This window comes from Serinus canaria, chromosome 2 (genome assembly GCF_022539315.1).
Source record: "Serinus canaria isolate serCan28SL12 chromosome 2, serCan2020, whole genome shotgun sequence".
NCBI lineage: Eukaryota > Metazoa > Chordata > Aves > Passeriformes > Fringillidae > Serinus > Serinus canaria.
In genome coordinates, this window is record NC_066315.1 from 130,229,776 (window position 1) to 130,243,469 (window position 13,694).

The following is a 13,694-nucleotide window of genomic DNA, read 5'->3' on the forward strand; positions in this document are numbered from 1 at the left end:
GTGTATTTATTCATATGGCCCTGTCTGCAAGAGGTAAAGTAGGTGATCATTCAAAAGAAATTACTATCCAGCTGAGACTTTTAGTGATCATTGTGAAATGATCACTGAGCAAATTATCTTTTCCTTTGCATTGAGGTTTATTTCCAGATTATCATGAAGCCCTTCAAGCTGTTATCTGCTGAAACTAAGACTGCAGTCTTGTTCAGTAGTGGTAGTTAAATGCTGTTTTGTGATTAAAAGGGGCTAACCCAAAAAATCTGTTTGCTGAATAGTAGTGGGTTGTCATGTTATCTATCACTGGTAGTAAGACAGCAGATTAATTTTGAGGACTTCCATTAAGTCATAAATATCCTTAATTTTTGCCATTTATCCATTTATTTTTACGATTCATTTATGCATTTTCTTTATTTTTGCCTGTGATGAAATGACTGTACCAAGCAGTTTCTTCTTTTAACTGTAATTATCATCTGTTCTGCTTTATTAGCATAATAAATGGGTTCTTGATGGTAATTCTACCTGTGCCTGCAAAGCACAAAGAAAAACTTTCATTTTTTGAATATTTGACATTCAAATCCAGCTATTGGCATGAATAGATTTTAGATTAGTTTTTCTTAATTTATTTAACCAGTTTATCAAAAGTAGGCATTAGTTCACAGAAACAGCTTTGTATTTAGAGTTTTGAAAACTGGTCTCCCAGTCTGACCTGCAGTTTTAGTTCTTCAGTGTTTGTTAGTCTTCACTTTGAGTATTATCTTTTCTGATCACACCAGAATATTCTATTAAAAGAAAACATTATTGTTCAAAGTCTAGAAATGCCATGGATGCCAGTTTTGCTTTTTTTTTTGGGGGGGAGGGTTCTGTGTGTGAGAAATAATAAAATGAAATTATAAAGTATTAAAAAAGGCATAAAAGCAAAAGTGGGGTTTATATGCATCTGTTTCTTCCACGTTTTTAGTTTGAAGTCAATATCAAGATCTGTTTTCAGTTATACATTGCTGCAAAAATGGGAAGTTCATTTGAAGATTTCATTTGTTATCTGCCACTTACTTTAGTCATTCAGTTTATCCAATAAGTTTAGCCTAGATGCTGAGGATTTTTTGAAGTTAAGTACATATTTGGCTTCTCTATAAACAAGTTTGCAGTATGGAGTTCAATACTATGAAATGAGAGGTTATGGTGCTAATTCTCTCAAGAGGCAACACTAAGAATTTTCTTTTTTTGAATTAAAGGCAGTCTTCTAAGGAAGAGACTATTGAATTTGGTTTCATTTTTTTTCAACCGTTAAAATTGTTAAAACATACTACAGTTTTTTCCAAGTGAAGCTACGTAGACATATCAGATGGTCTACTGGGTTTATTTTTAAGAGGCAGTGTGCCTGACACTACTGGGTTGAAGGACAGCCTGTTGTCATGGTTTAGCCCCAAAATAGGACAGTGGAGAGACTTGGAAGGGTAAAAGCTGGAAAACTCCTCAGTTGAGATAAGGAGAATGTAATAGAGAAACCAGAAGTCACACAGGCAGGCAAAGCAAAACAAGGAATTAATTCAGTGTTTCCCATGGGCAGGGAGGTGTTCAGCCATCTCCAGGAGAGCAGGGCCCCAGTTACCTGAGAAGGTAAACTCTATCACTCCACACATCCCCTCCTCCTGTTCTCCCAGCTTTACTTACTGGGCATGATGCCACGTGGTCTGGAATATGCCTTTGGTCAGTTTGGGTCACCTGTCCTGGCTCTTTCTCCTCCCAACCTCCCATGCACCCCTAACTTCCTCCCCAGAGTGGCAGTAAGAGAAGCCTTGGCTCTGTGTAAGCCCTGCTCAGCAATGGCAAAAACATCTCTTTATTATCAACCTGTGCTCAGCACAAATTCAAAACACAGCCCTGTACTATCCCCTGTAAAGAAAATTAACTCCACCCCAGCCTAAACCAGCACACTTGTATTTTAAATGTTAATGTATTTGTTATACTCTGGAGATAAAATGGTGGGTTTAATATAGCTGAAACATTTGATATTTACATGCAAAAAGTATGAGTAAAAATATAAAATTAGTTTTAAAGAGCAAATACCTTGTATAGTAACAAAATTAACTGAAGAGATGTTCTCTGCTTCAGTGGACCACACATTTCCCTTATTTAAAAAGAGTCATGTCCTGCTGCAGTGCCATGCAATTTCAGTTTCCTGAAATTTCATGTGATGTTGGAATCTTTTCCTTTAAAGTTTTCTTGTGCCAGGTTTGTCAAAATTGGCTTTGTAGTGGAAAATTCAGAGAGCAGTAGAAGTTAACACATATTTTGTGTCACCAGAATAAAAGGTCTCTGATTATGAAGCCACCAGTTACAGAGGTTAGAAAAGGTTGGATGGATGCAAATTTGCAAAGTGAAATCTCATTCTCAGAAAAGTTTCAGTGGATTCTTTCTTTGAAAATTTGTTTCTTTACAGCAGTTTAATGTGTTGGAAGATGTTGAATGAGTGACCATAGTTCATTAAACTAAAAATAGAGTGCCTGTGATTCTTCTTTCTAATTTTTCTGGGTCCCTTGCTCCCACCATCTTTCACTTTATTTCCTCACTTTTAATTTCACCTACTTTCTGTCTTGAGTTTTTTTTTCATTATGTCAGGAATACCACTGATTATTGATCTAGGACATCTATGTTGCCAATTGTACAAAAACATTCTAGGTGAAGAGGCAGTGAGCCTTGTATACCTCATATTTATTAATCATCAAGGCTATAGCTACACATGTTCTAAGTTGTAAGAAAACTGAGATCTTACATTGATAATATGCACATATGCATGGTCTTTGCACATTGAAAGAGATTTTCTCTTAAAATGATGCTGTTCAGGGGGTGATTTTGAATTAATTCTTTTAAAGTCTAGCATGATCTCAGCAGTCACTCCCTTGAGAGCTGTTAGGAACCAACCCTATGTACTAAATCAATGCAATTTCTAATCACGGCTGTAAAATTATTTCAAACATTGAGTTCAGTTTATTAGTTAATGGCTGCTGACACCTTGCCAAACATTAAGCATGGGAAAAGAGCAAAACTACTATCTATATGGTATCTGTCTCTGAAAATCCAGGGTTTCTGTTCTGAAGCCCCAAATTTATTTGTAAATCTCCTTAACCACGGAGGCTTCACAACCAGAATAAGATAATAGAATATGTGATTTAAGTCTGATATGATGTGGCTGTGAGCAAGGAAAGGGATAAAGAATACTGAAAAAAAAAATGGTTACATCTGTTTTTCTGTCCACCCACTTCTCCCATTCTCAGCAATTCAGCATTTCCATGTTTGTTCAGTGATTCACAGACCTGTAGCTGTGCGTAGAGGCAGGGCTCTCATGTCTGGATAGAGGCAAAATGATTGCTGTGTTTGTGTTATTCTGTAATATATGTAACATACTTACGCAGGAAGATAGTAGGGACTGCAGTAGATGAGTAGGGCAGTCTTTGAAAGCTGTCTTGGGCACACTATTGAATAACGATTTAAGCCCAAGTGTTGGTTTTCGCATTCAGGATGTGTGCTTGATCATTACTAAAATAATATGTAATTTTTTTTCATATTTATAAATTTATTATAATTATTTTCACTGTGTTTGGAAATTATAGCATTTTCCGTGATCAAAGATGAAATTGGATGTGGGGGTTTTCTGGTTTGGATTTTTTATTGCCTTCTGGTGAGGTCTTTTTTTTTTATTCATGACAGTGAAATATAATTTCACTAGCATCTAACACAATCTGACATTTATCAGTTTGGAAGTAACCCTGATATCACAGACACAAATTTAACACTGTCTTATGAGGTGTAATCTGGCATCTAATTGATTATGGCATCTAATTTTTCAGTAACACTGGGAAAGTAGCCCCACACATGCTCTTAGTGTGAAGAAGGACTTTAATGAAAGAAGCTGCTTTAGAGGGGATGAAAAGGTTAATAATTTTTTATCACTCAGAATCCTGAAAGTTGTCTTTTCTTATGGTCAGAGAACAGGTAGATAAATTGAATGGAATTTAATGTATCTTCTAAGAAGACATGAACTTTCTGATTGGAGTAAGCTCCATAGCCTGTTACAAAAGCAGATGAAAACTGAATGCCTTGTCCCATGACCGAACGTATGCTTGTAAAACAAAATTTTGCCGATCCCTGTTATGCAGCAGTGAGTTGTTTGCTCATGGTACAGGTGGTGACTGCATTTCAGCCCTGTTGTGAGTGTACATCAGGCCTGCAAAAGCAGGCAGATGTTTTTCATTGCTGTGTCTAGCACCTGGCTTCTCCCTTTCATTGTCTGGTGGACAGATTGGAAGAGCATTTGCAAAAGAGAATTAAATCATGGTGAGTTTGGGGCACCATTTTTCATAGACCAGGTGTGCACTTCACAAGGCAAACTGATGTTTTAGTTCCACTGCAAATTCAGTATCAGTTCCAAGTTAAAAGCTGAGAAGAGAATCCTGCCTTGTTTCATTCTGCAGGAAGTGTAGGTGTGTTGTATAGGAGTCTGTGCATATGGAGAGAAATAAAGGAATAAAAGCATTGCATTTTGGAAAAATCTCTTGTGTTTTGAAACACTGGTATTTTGATCTTTGGCATTATGTTCTTAAAGAGAAATAATTCGTTTGAAAGCTTTATAAATGCTGTTACACCTAGTTTACTATTTATTTCAAGTAGATAGAGGATGGTGTAATAAATAGAAAATTGTGAACTCTTGTCTCAGATAGACTTTATGTTTTCTCTTCTGTATAAATCACCTGAATTCTAACATGGACAGAGCTCCTTTTGCTCATTTCTTGCTGGTTTACGCTGCTTACTTATTTTCCCAGAACTCGTAAAACATAGTACCTTTGAAATATTTATTCTTTTGAATTTGACCAGCAAGTACCTAAGGAGTTACAAGATGAGCAAATGAATTGCATGCATATGTAGGGAATACAGGCTTGCATATGCCTTCTTTCCATAGGAAACCAGGCAAAGAAAGATCCCCATATTTTCTTTCAATCACTTCTTAACATTTGATAGTGTAGATATAATAAAACTTGCATTGCTTCTAAGGTATTTGCTATAACTGGAATTTCTTGGGATTTATGGGATTTGTTAGTAATTAACTTTTGAAAGCTTTACTAAAGGAATTCTTAAAATTCCTTCAAAGTATACATGAGATATTGCTGAACCACTATTAAATATTTCTACATAAAACTGAAGAAAGGACAAGGCTTTAAATTTAAACACATCTCTATTTTATTTGGGCCAGGTGATGCCCGATAAACTGATATTTTTATTTGAAGTTTTATTTTAAGTTAATAAAGTTTCTACCAAAAAGTTCTAGTGTAGCAGAATAGGACCTGTGCTTAGCAAAACTGGATGCAGTTACTGATTTTTGTTTTTCTTGAGGTCTGACTAGAATGCATAGTTAGATTCCTGCTAACATGAGTTGTTGGAATGCAAAAACCTGGCAAATGTGAGAGAAGTCTGGCTGGTGAGAAATCAATGGATTATCTAAAGTATTTGATTTAGTAGGTCACTATTTCTGCTCAATGAACTGAATGATTATCGTTTATTCATGCCTACTGTGAAATGTATGACTGATGATTAATTTGGGAAGATGAATGGAATTAAAGAGATGCTAAATAGTTTAAGTAAAATACTTGAAGGAATAAAAAATGAAGAATTTAAATCTGATGCGTATTTACCTACCCATTTTTATAAATGGGCTTTAGGTCTTGGATTATTTAAAAGAAAGGTGTCCAGGCACAGGTGATTTGTAGAAAGTTTTAAATGTCTGGACAGTCAAATATCTATATTTAAAAAAATAATAATTTTTCTGAGTTTTGTCAGCTAGTGAAATGTTTAATATCTTTGTTATGGTGGCATGATTTCTTCAGTTCACTGTGTGCATTTCAGAAAGTTTAGTAACTCAAAGCCAATGTAGTATATCAAACATTCTTTCTGTATGAAGAAATTCAATGCTGAGAGAGAACAAATGTTTTTTTATTTTCAGGTTATATTAATACGACTAAGGACCTTTATGTGTATTTTTAAAAATGCAGAGTACTAGGCAGAATTCCACATTTATCAGAACTTACCGCAGCTCCAAAAGCTGAAGTTCTTACTTCATGGTATAAATTGTGCTTGGAATGGAAAGTGATACTAAGATAAACTCAGGCGTGGACTTTAGATACGAACACACAAACATCACATTTTTGTAATTACTGATCTAGTAGCTCAGTTTGGCCTCTGAATGGCTGGTTTTGATTTGTGCAAAAGTGTGAGTCCTCTTTTTTTTTTTTTTTTTTTTTTTTGTGTTCCCAGAAATAAATAGGTATTTTTTGCCAGAAGTAGTGCAGCAATCATTAGGAATTTGGTGGTAGAAAATGCTGACCATAGGCATTCCCTAGCCAACATACACTTTCACACAGAAAGATCCTTTCTTGTTGCACAACATTAATATCACATTTGTCTTTGTTTATTGACATATGTTAAAAGCCTCTGTGTTTTAACACTTACTCTGCTGTTAACTCATTGGGTGAGCACACAAGTTTAGTCACTATACCTCTCTGCTGCCATTTCCATGCATACAAGGGACTTACTCTCATGAGTTGTCAGAGATTGTGTTGCTAATTATTGTCTTGATAAAAGTAATGTATTATCTGCCCTGGTAATAAAGTGGAATGCAAAAATGCTCAAAGGCTAGCAAAGAATTATTTATGCAAAGACTATTCAATATGCTGGCAAATATATCACATATTTTAATAAGTTTAAAAGGACTTCTGCTGTCATTTAAGTACTGCTTTCATTCTTAAACATTCTGATGGAGAGTGTAAATTTCAAAAAGTAATTAACACAGTCTATTCTTAGAAAATGAACAATTCAAATGTCATTCATCCAAGAATGGGAGTGTGGGGAATAACTTATCTTACGACACCTCACAAATAAAACATGAATATTAGTGAAAGACTTCTGAAGGGTACTGATGGTTCAGAAAACATTGATAAATTCAGGTTTGAACTTCTCTGCATGGTTTCAGTGAGCTGCTGCTTTGATTAACTTTGAAATTGAATGGTGGGAAAAATGGTGTAATAAGATAGTAAGTATTTTAAAAAGAATTCCTTTGTGCTTTTGCAGTTCCTTGTATTTGTAAAATGTTTTAATAATAAATCACAGAACAGAATTGTTTGATGGATGTGTATTATATTGGGAACAGAATTTCTTTGGCTGTCATACATATTTACAGAAAAGTGTAGATGATTTGTAAAGCCTTCAAATATCTTTATAACCACATATGCTTAGTTCTGTTGTGTTGCAAGTATGAAAATATAGAGACTTGCGAGGAAAATTGGAAGGCAAACCTATGGACAAACAAGTTTTTATGTAATAAGTTTCACTGAATTTTTACTTCTGTATAGTATTATACACAAAACCAAAACCCTGCTGATTTACAGAAAATTGCAGGTTTTAAAAGGAGATGGCTGTTTGGGGTTTAATTAGGGGGGTAATTTGGAGGATTTTTTAAATATAAAGAAAACAATTCATCTTCTGTTTAATTAAAATAAATAAATAAGTGTGTGTGTGAGGCATTTTGATTTTTTGGGGGTTGTGTAATGTTTGAATTTTCTCCTCCACGGCATTTTGATCTTATTTTTAACCCTTTAGAACCCTTGATCAGTTCCTTAAGGTGTTGTATATGTTGCAAACCCCTTAGTATTTTTGAGTTATTTTTACATGGAAAGACATATCTAACTCATGAAATTGAATACCTGTTAAAGAAATCCCAGTGAGTGCTCTGTGTCCATGCAGACTGCTTCCAATTTTAGTTGAGCAAAAATCTCCCTAGAAACAGCGCAATGTGGTAAGAGAACATTTTCCTCTGGTTGCTTTTTTCTTTCAGTGTGTTTTGCTGCCATAGCTCTTGGTAACTGTGGTCAGTCTGTAACAGCATTTTTCTCAGCTTAGCTCCCTTCTGGTGTGTGAGAGGCTGAATGACAGGTGATGTGATGGGGGAAGGAAAGCTTACCCAGCCTGGTGAGCTCATGGCACAGACACATTTTGAGTAGGGCCGTGAGATGTGACAGTGTATTGTTCTCCAGGTCGGGATTGAAGGCACTTGAGATGGTAATTCATGTTTGGACTCAGGTGTTTATTTCTTATCAGTGAAACAGCCTCACAACCATGAGTTTTACAGCTTTTCATTAGCAAGGCACAAAATGGCTAACTATCTCTTGTTACAAGGTCTTTTAAGACTAAACTATCCAGTTAAGAATGGACACTTAGATTATTTTCCCTTTTAACCCAATAACTGATCCCTGGAAGCCTGCAACGCAGACTTTTCTATCCGATTACAAAACATCACCCAAACCCATGAAGAAGGAAGAAGAAAGTAAAGAAGAACAACCTGCTTCCACCCTAAAACCTCCATCTTACTTCATATTTATTTCTGCATTCTAAAACTACAAACTCTAAGTTTTCCACTCTGTGATATTACACACTTCTAACCAACTACAGACCCATAATCCCAGTGCTATCAATCAATTTTTAAAGTCTTCTCTGCAGCCTCAGGTCAATTGCAGTGTTCTCCTGTGGGTCTGTGCCTTTAAGAACAGAAAGTTTAATATTCTCAGTATCCAGGATTCCAATAATAGAGGAGGGTTCTGCTGCCTGCCTGGCTGACTGCAGACCTGTCCTGAAGGAGAAGTGCTCTGAGCACTTTTGGGCACCAGTGAAAGTGTGGATTTGCCTTGCAGCAGGATAACCTTTTCCAGCCAGAAAGAAGCTTCTGCCTTCTTCATGCATGATGAATCTGAGGCACACAGGAAAAATGAGTCCATCTTGTGCCAGACCTGATAGGTCTGTGCCCCACAGAAGTCAGGAATAAGGTACTTTCCTTCAGTTTAATTGCTAGCTGTAGGGAGAGAGGAAAGCATGAGGCCATCAGTGCCTACCAATATTCTTCAACCCAGTAGTGGAAGTCTAAGATGTGTGGCGTTTTTTTGCATGGAATTGTTTGAAGAAATGTACATTTGTCCCAAATTGCACCTCAAAAGTTCTCTTTTCCCTTTTTTGTTTCTTAAGTCACTGAATATTAATAGCACAGAGTAGTGTTATTTTCACAAAAGTTGTTTTTATTTTTAAAACTTAGGTATTTTCTGGATCAAAGTTCTAAAAACACTCATTCCTAGTAGGCTAAAAAACACAAAGAAGGGAACATTTGTCTATATAAAAAAGAAACCTTTAACTGGAATTTATACCTATGTCTTGCTTAGTGGCATCTCCTACAAAGTGAGTACCTTAATGATAAATTTTTCAGAACTTGGAACTCCCTCCGTACTTCAACCAGAAATTGTTAAAGGAGTTATGAAAAATGCTCCTTCAGTGAGTCCTTTTTTTAAAAAAAAAGTCTTCTCATTACCAATGTGTTCTGAAATTGGTAAGTGTGGTGGCTTATGTGTGATTGACGTGGTGTATATGTGTTCCAAAGCACAAATTAAACAGTAAGGGACTAAAAGATAAGAATAAGAGTATTTTATGTTTATGTGCACTGTTGGTTTTTTTTTTTTTTTTTAATTCAACTGGTATAACCTGAAGCAGTCCCCACTTTGTTGGTGTTTTTTTTGTCCCTTCATCAATTTGGAAGTGTTTCATACAAACTGTATTTTCTGTGTAGCTATTGCTGACACCTGGGTTGAACACAAGACTGATTACATTGTCAGGAAATGTTTCAAGGTTTTCAGCTCAGTAGTAGCTAAGTGGCATAATTTAGTGAATTACCTTTGTACTGAGACAGATGAAGCTGATCCAGTCTACATCTCTACTACTGTAGAAGACTGGCCAAACTCACATGGTAGCCACACCTGACAGTGTCTTAGCAAATGTCATCTCCTTATCTCCTTGCCTGACAGGGAATTAAGACACATCCTTCTCAGCATCCTTTCAGGCAAAATTCTGGGATTTACAGTACAGGGAAAAAAAAATACTACTTTCTTCTTTTCTCTTCAGGAGTTCTTCTTTGCATGTTTCTTCTTTCTACTCCAATGTACTTTTTATTCCTGTTCTGTTTTCATGGTTTATGGTTGAATGGTTCGTTATCTGTCTGTTGGGTTTTGAGACTTTTTCTTTTTTTGATCTCTTGATTATAGCAAAGCTGGTTTTTATTGTGGATATTCCTGGAATTTTGCAGATTTTTAATTACACATAAATGAAGAAAAACAGGAAGTACTTCAGTCAGCTAATCTTGTTTTTAATTCACAGACTGTTGTTGCTGGCTGTTCTGCTAATTGATAGAGAATTAGCACTGTTTGTTTTCCTGCAAATAAAATATGGGAGATTGGAATGAAATCTAGCTTTAAATCCCACTCATGAGAGATGCACTTGTGAAGTGATGCAGGATGTTGACAGTCCCTGCTGAATGCATTGTAGAATATGTAGGTTTACATTGTATTTATCAACTCATTCTGACCTGAAGCATCCTACCTGTGAAATCCTGGAGTCTCACAGTGATTTATGTGCCCTTCTCACCCTTACCCACACTTGTGTTCCAGAGTTCTGTGCTTCAGTGGCTCCTGTTTTTAATATTTCTTGGTACTCAAGCTGTTCCTGATTCTTACTTTGTAGTGTAGGGCCTGACTACACAGAAGATGGTGTGAATTGAGGTGGGGTAATAAGTTAAAGGAGGACAGCTCTTCCTTGACTAATCTTTTTGTTTTAACTTAATCCATTCGTAAAGTGGATGGAGGATGTCTTCATGGCATGAAGCTGTCTGTGTGAGATGTTATAAAACAGCAATTGCATGCTGCTTCTCCAGATGGACAATTTGCATGTTTGTCTCTCCAGAACAAGCAATCCTGAAATGTCATGCTTTTTACACTCTCATGATCCAGTTTTCATTCCATATCCTTCTAACATATCCATAATTAGAGCCAGGTATCTCTGAGAGGACTAGTTATCCTGCAGCCATAAAATCCTCTTTCACTCTTTTGACCACCTCTCTTTCTGAATCTTTGGATTCTCCATCGGTTCAATGAAGTGAACATTTCTCTTTAAGATGATTAAAAATACTATTTGTTGAGGGATTTTTTCTGATAATGTTAGTGAGCTCTAGCTTTGATGGGGAAAATGTTACAGATTAATTCATCCAGTGACATTAACATTGCATTCTCTTGGCAAAAGGTCACCACTTAGATGTTTCAGTTTTAAATCTTCCCATGTTTCATTGCATTACTGAAGAACCAGTGATGCATATCAAGGACCAGGTATTTTTGCTTTCTTTAGATCAATTGATAGGATAATTTTGTCTTAAGATTTTTACTGTAATTTTCATGTCACAGATTTCTCCTAGCTGTAAAATTGGTAGACATAAATTGTCCCACACTGATTTCAATTTAGTTTAAATTTAAGGCATGAAGTCTTTGTTATTTATTCCTGCAGTTTTGTCAGCTCAACAACATGTAGGCCAACACTAGAAATGTCAGATAAGCTTACAGTAGTTCTATGGGTATCCCAATACACAATGAGGAGGATATTCTGTAAAACATGTCAGAAGGAACTGTGTACCACTCACAGTCCTGTTTTGAAGTTCTAATGTGCTTACATTTAATTTAACATTTCTAAAATATTTTAATGTTAATGTTTTTAAATAACTAACAGTTTAAGGAAATGTCTCTTTTTAATAGAAAACATTGAATTTTGCTGAAATATTTCATACTTTATTGCTTTAAAATTTGACAAAGTAAGAAAATAGTTTAATTTCTATTCATTTTTTAATGCATTCTCAATTTTTAAAGGGATTTTTTCAAAGAAAATGAATTAAAGGCTGTTATTTAATCTGGTCTGTCATTTCTTACAATTTTAGAAAGGTGATACCTTTAGATGACACCGGCAGCAATGTATGTGAAAACCTCTTGAATTTCAATTGTGTCATCAAATAGGTTATCACACTTTGAAAACTGTCTTAATTTGTTTAAGTCAAACATTCTTCATAATATTTTCTTAGCAGTTCATGTTGAAGAAGTTGGAACATTTATTTTATTGTGTTGTATTTCTCAAAAGGCTTAACTGGTGCAGTTGTATTGACAAGTTTAAAACTAATACAGACACATTATTATTATGTGAGATATACATAGTGACAGAAAGACTTTCAGAAGGTCCAATAATCGTTTTTCTTTGCTATCAGTAAGTATATTATTTACTTAGATATTCTTTTTGCAACTGACTTTTTTTTGTTTGCATTAGAATCTCGTCCTTTGTCACTCCCTGTGAAAACTGTGCTGAACTCATCTGAAAACTGCAGAAGTCCTGAGGAAAGAATGAAAGAATTTATTGGAATAGTGTGGAATGCAGTTAAGTGCCTTACACTTCAGGTAAGATGAAAAGGAAGTGAAAAAACCCCTATGTGTTTCCAGACTTTATGATACTTTTTATGCATCCCAGTGCTTTTTATTAGAGGGGTTTTAAAGGAGCTCCCAAGTTTTATTGTCTTATTTCAGTAGTTTCAAAGTCTGAGAGAATGAAAAATAAAGTAAGATTTTGGGTAAATTAAGCAAAGAATGCTTTGGTTTTAAAATATTAGGTTTTGAAATACTGTTTTGTATTTAAAGGGAAAGATCCTTCAAAAATTATATTAATAAAAATTGCTTGTCACACTTTTCTGCATTATAAACACTGCAATTAGATTTGCAGAATGCTTTCTTTTCTAAAACTATTTCAGGAAAGTGTGTATGATAAATATTTTCCTGAGGTGTATGGTACAATTGATGTTGTTACAGTGAAGGCTCAGCAGCTTACTTGCCTACTTTTTCATGTAAGACAAGGAGATGGCAGCTAGGATTAAAGCATTTTGGTTTACACTGCTCTAGATTGTAGCTCCTGATCAGTAAAAGCAGAGTTTTTGTGTAGAGTTATAGATTGCAAGAACAAATATTAGATTGCTTAGAAGTGCTAGAATTACGACAGTATTGTTCCCAGTACTTATCAAGTATTTCTTGAGAAATTATTCTAATTTAGAATTATTATGACCTGTGCCTCGTGAACCATTCATTCATTCTATGAGATCAGTATTTTATGGTACATCAGGATATAGTAGCTAATCTTTTTTTTTTTAATTAAAAAAGTCACAAAAAATTGCCAAAGAAAAGTCTTAATTACAACTTTTGGCAAATTTGTTTTATCATTATTACAGAAAGTAATTAAATGCCTGTTCCTTCCTTCTGTCAAGCAGTATATTTGATAATATGCAGGCTCATTCCAAAATGTGTGTCTGTGTCACTCCTCTTTCATGTGTCACTCCTCTCTCATTTAAAAAGTACTTAAAATTCACAGTTTTGGAAAGTTTAAAAGTTCAGGTTTTGCCTGAGCAAGAACTTGAGACTTGCCACCTGATTGCAGAACATAGTGAATTCAAAGAGATCTTTTGCATTAAATCTATTTCATTTTCAGCCTTCTCTTTAGTCATTATTTCATGAGTATTTTGCATGTTTTCCTTTCTTCCCTAATGTTCTCACCACTGTAGATTAAAATGTCTAGATAAGAGGGAGAATTGGTAATCTATTTGAAGGAAGCAGTGTATTTTTGTTACATCTCTGGCTGTACTTAGCACGGTGAAACTCCTATGTTTATAAATGCAGCTTACAGTTTGAGGCATAATAAAAGTAATAATATAATAATGGTAATGAGGTAGAGCTGGGTCCTTTATAAAGGGGGAAAGCTGAATC

General features: G+C 35.2%; 2 protein-coding genes across 9 annotated transcripts in view; one reads left to right on the forward strand and one right to left on the reverse strand.

The window, feature by feature from the left end:
* Positions 1 to 13,694, forward strand: part of VPS13B (vacuolar protein sorting 13 homolog B) — a 430,054-nt gene that overhangs the window by 202,774 nt on the left and 213,586 nt on the right. For all 8 annotated transcript variants that reach the window (XR_007776824.1, XM_018912403.3, XM_030234395.2 and 5 more), the window contains one exon: positions 12,217 to 12,344. Coding sequence is in view for 7 of the 8 variants with exons in the window: in XM_018912403.3 (XP_018767948.2) it covers positions 12,217 to 12,344 (128 nt within the window). In the remaining variant the exon portion in view is untranslated. The remainder of the gene's footprint in view (positions 1 to 12,216; positions 12,345 to 13,694) is intronic.
* Positions 1 to 13,694, reverse strand: part of PABPC1 (poly(A) binding protein cytoplasmic 1) — a 688,709-nt gene that overhangs the window by 115,993 nt on the left and 559,022 nt on the right. The gene's annotated exons all lie outside the window — the stretch shown is intronic.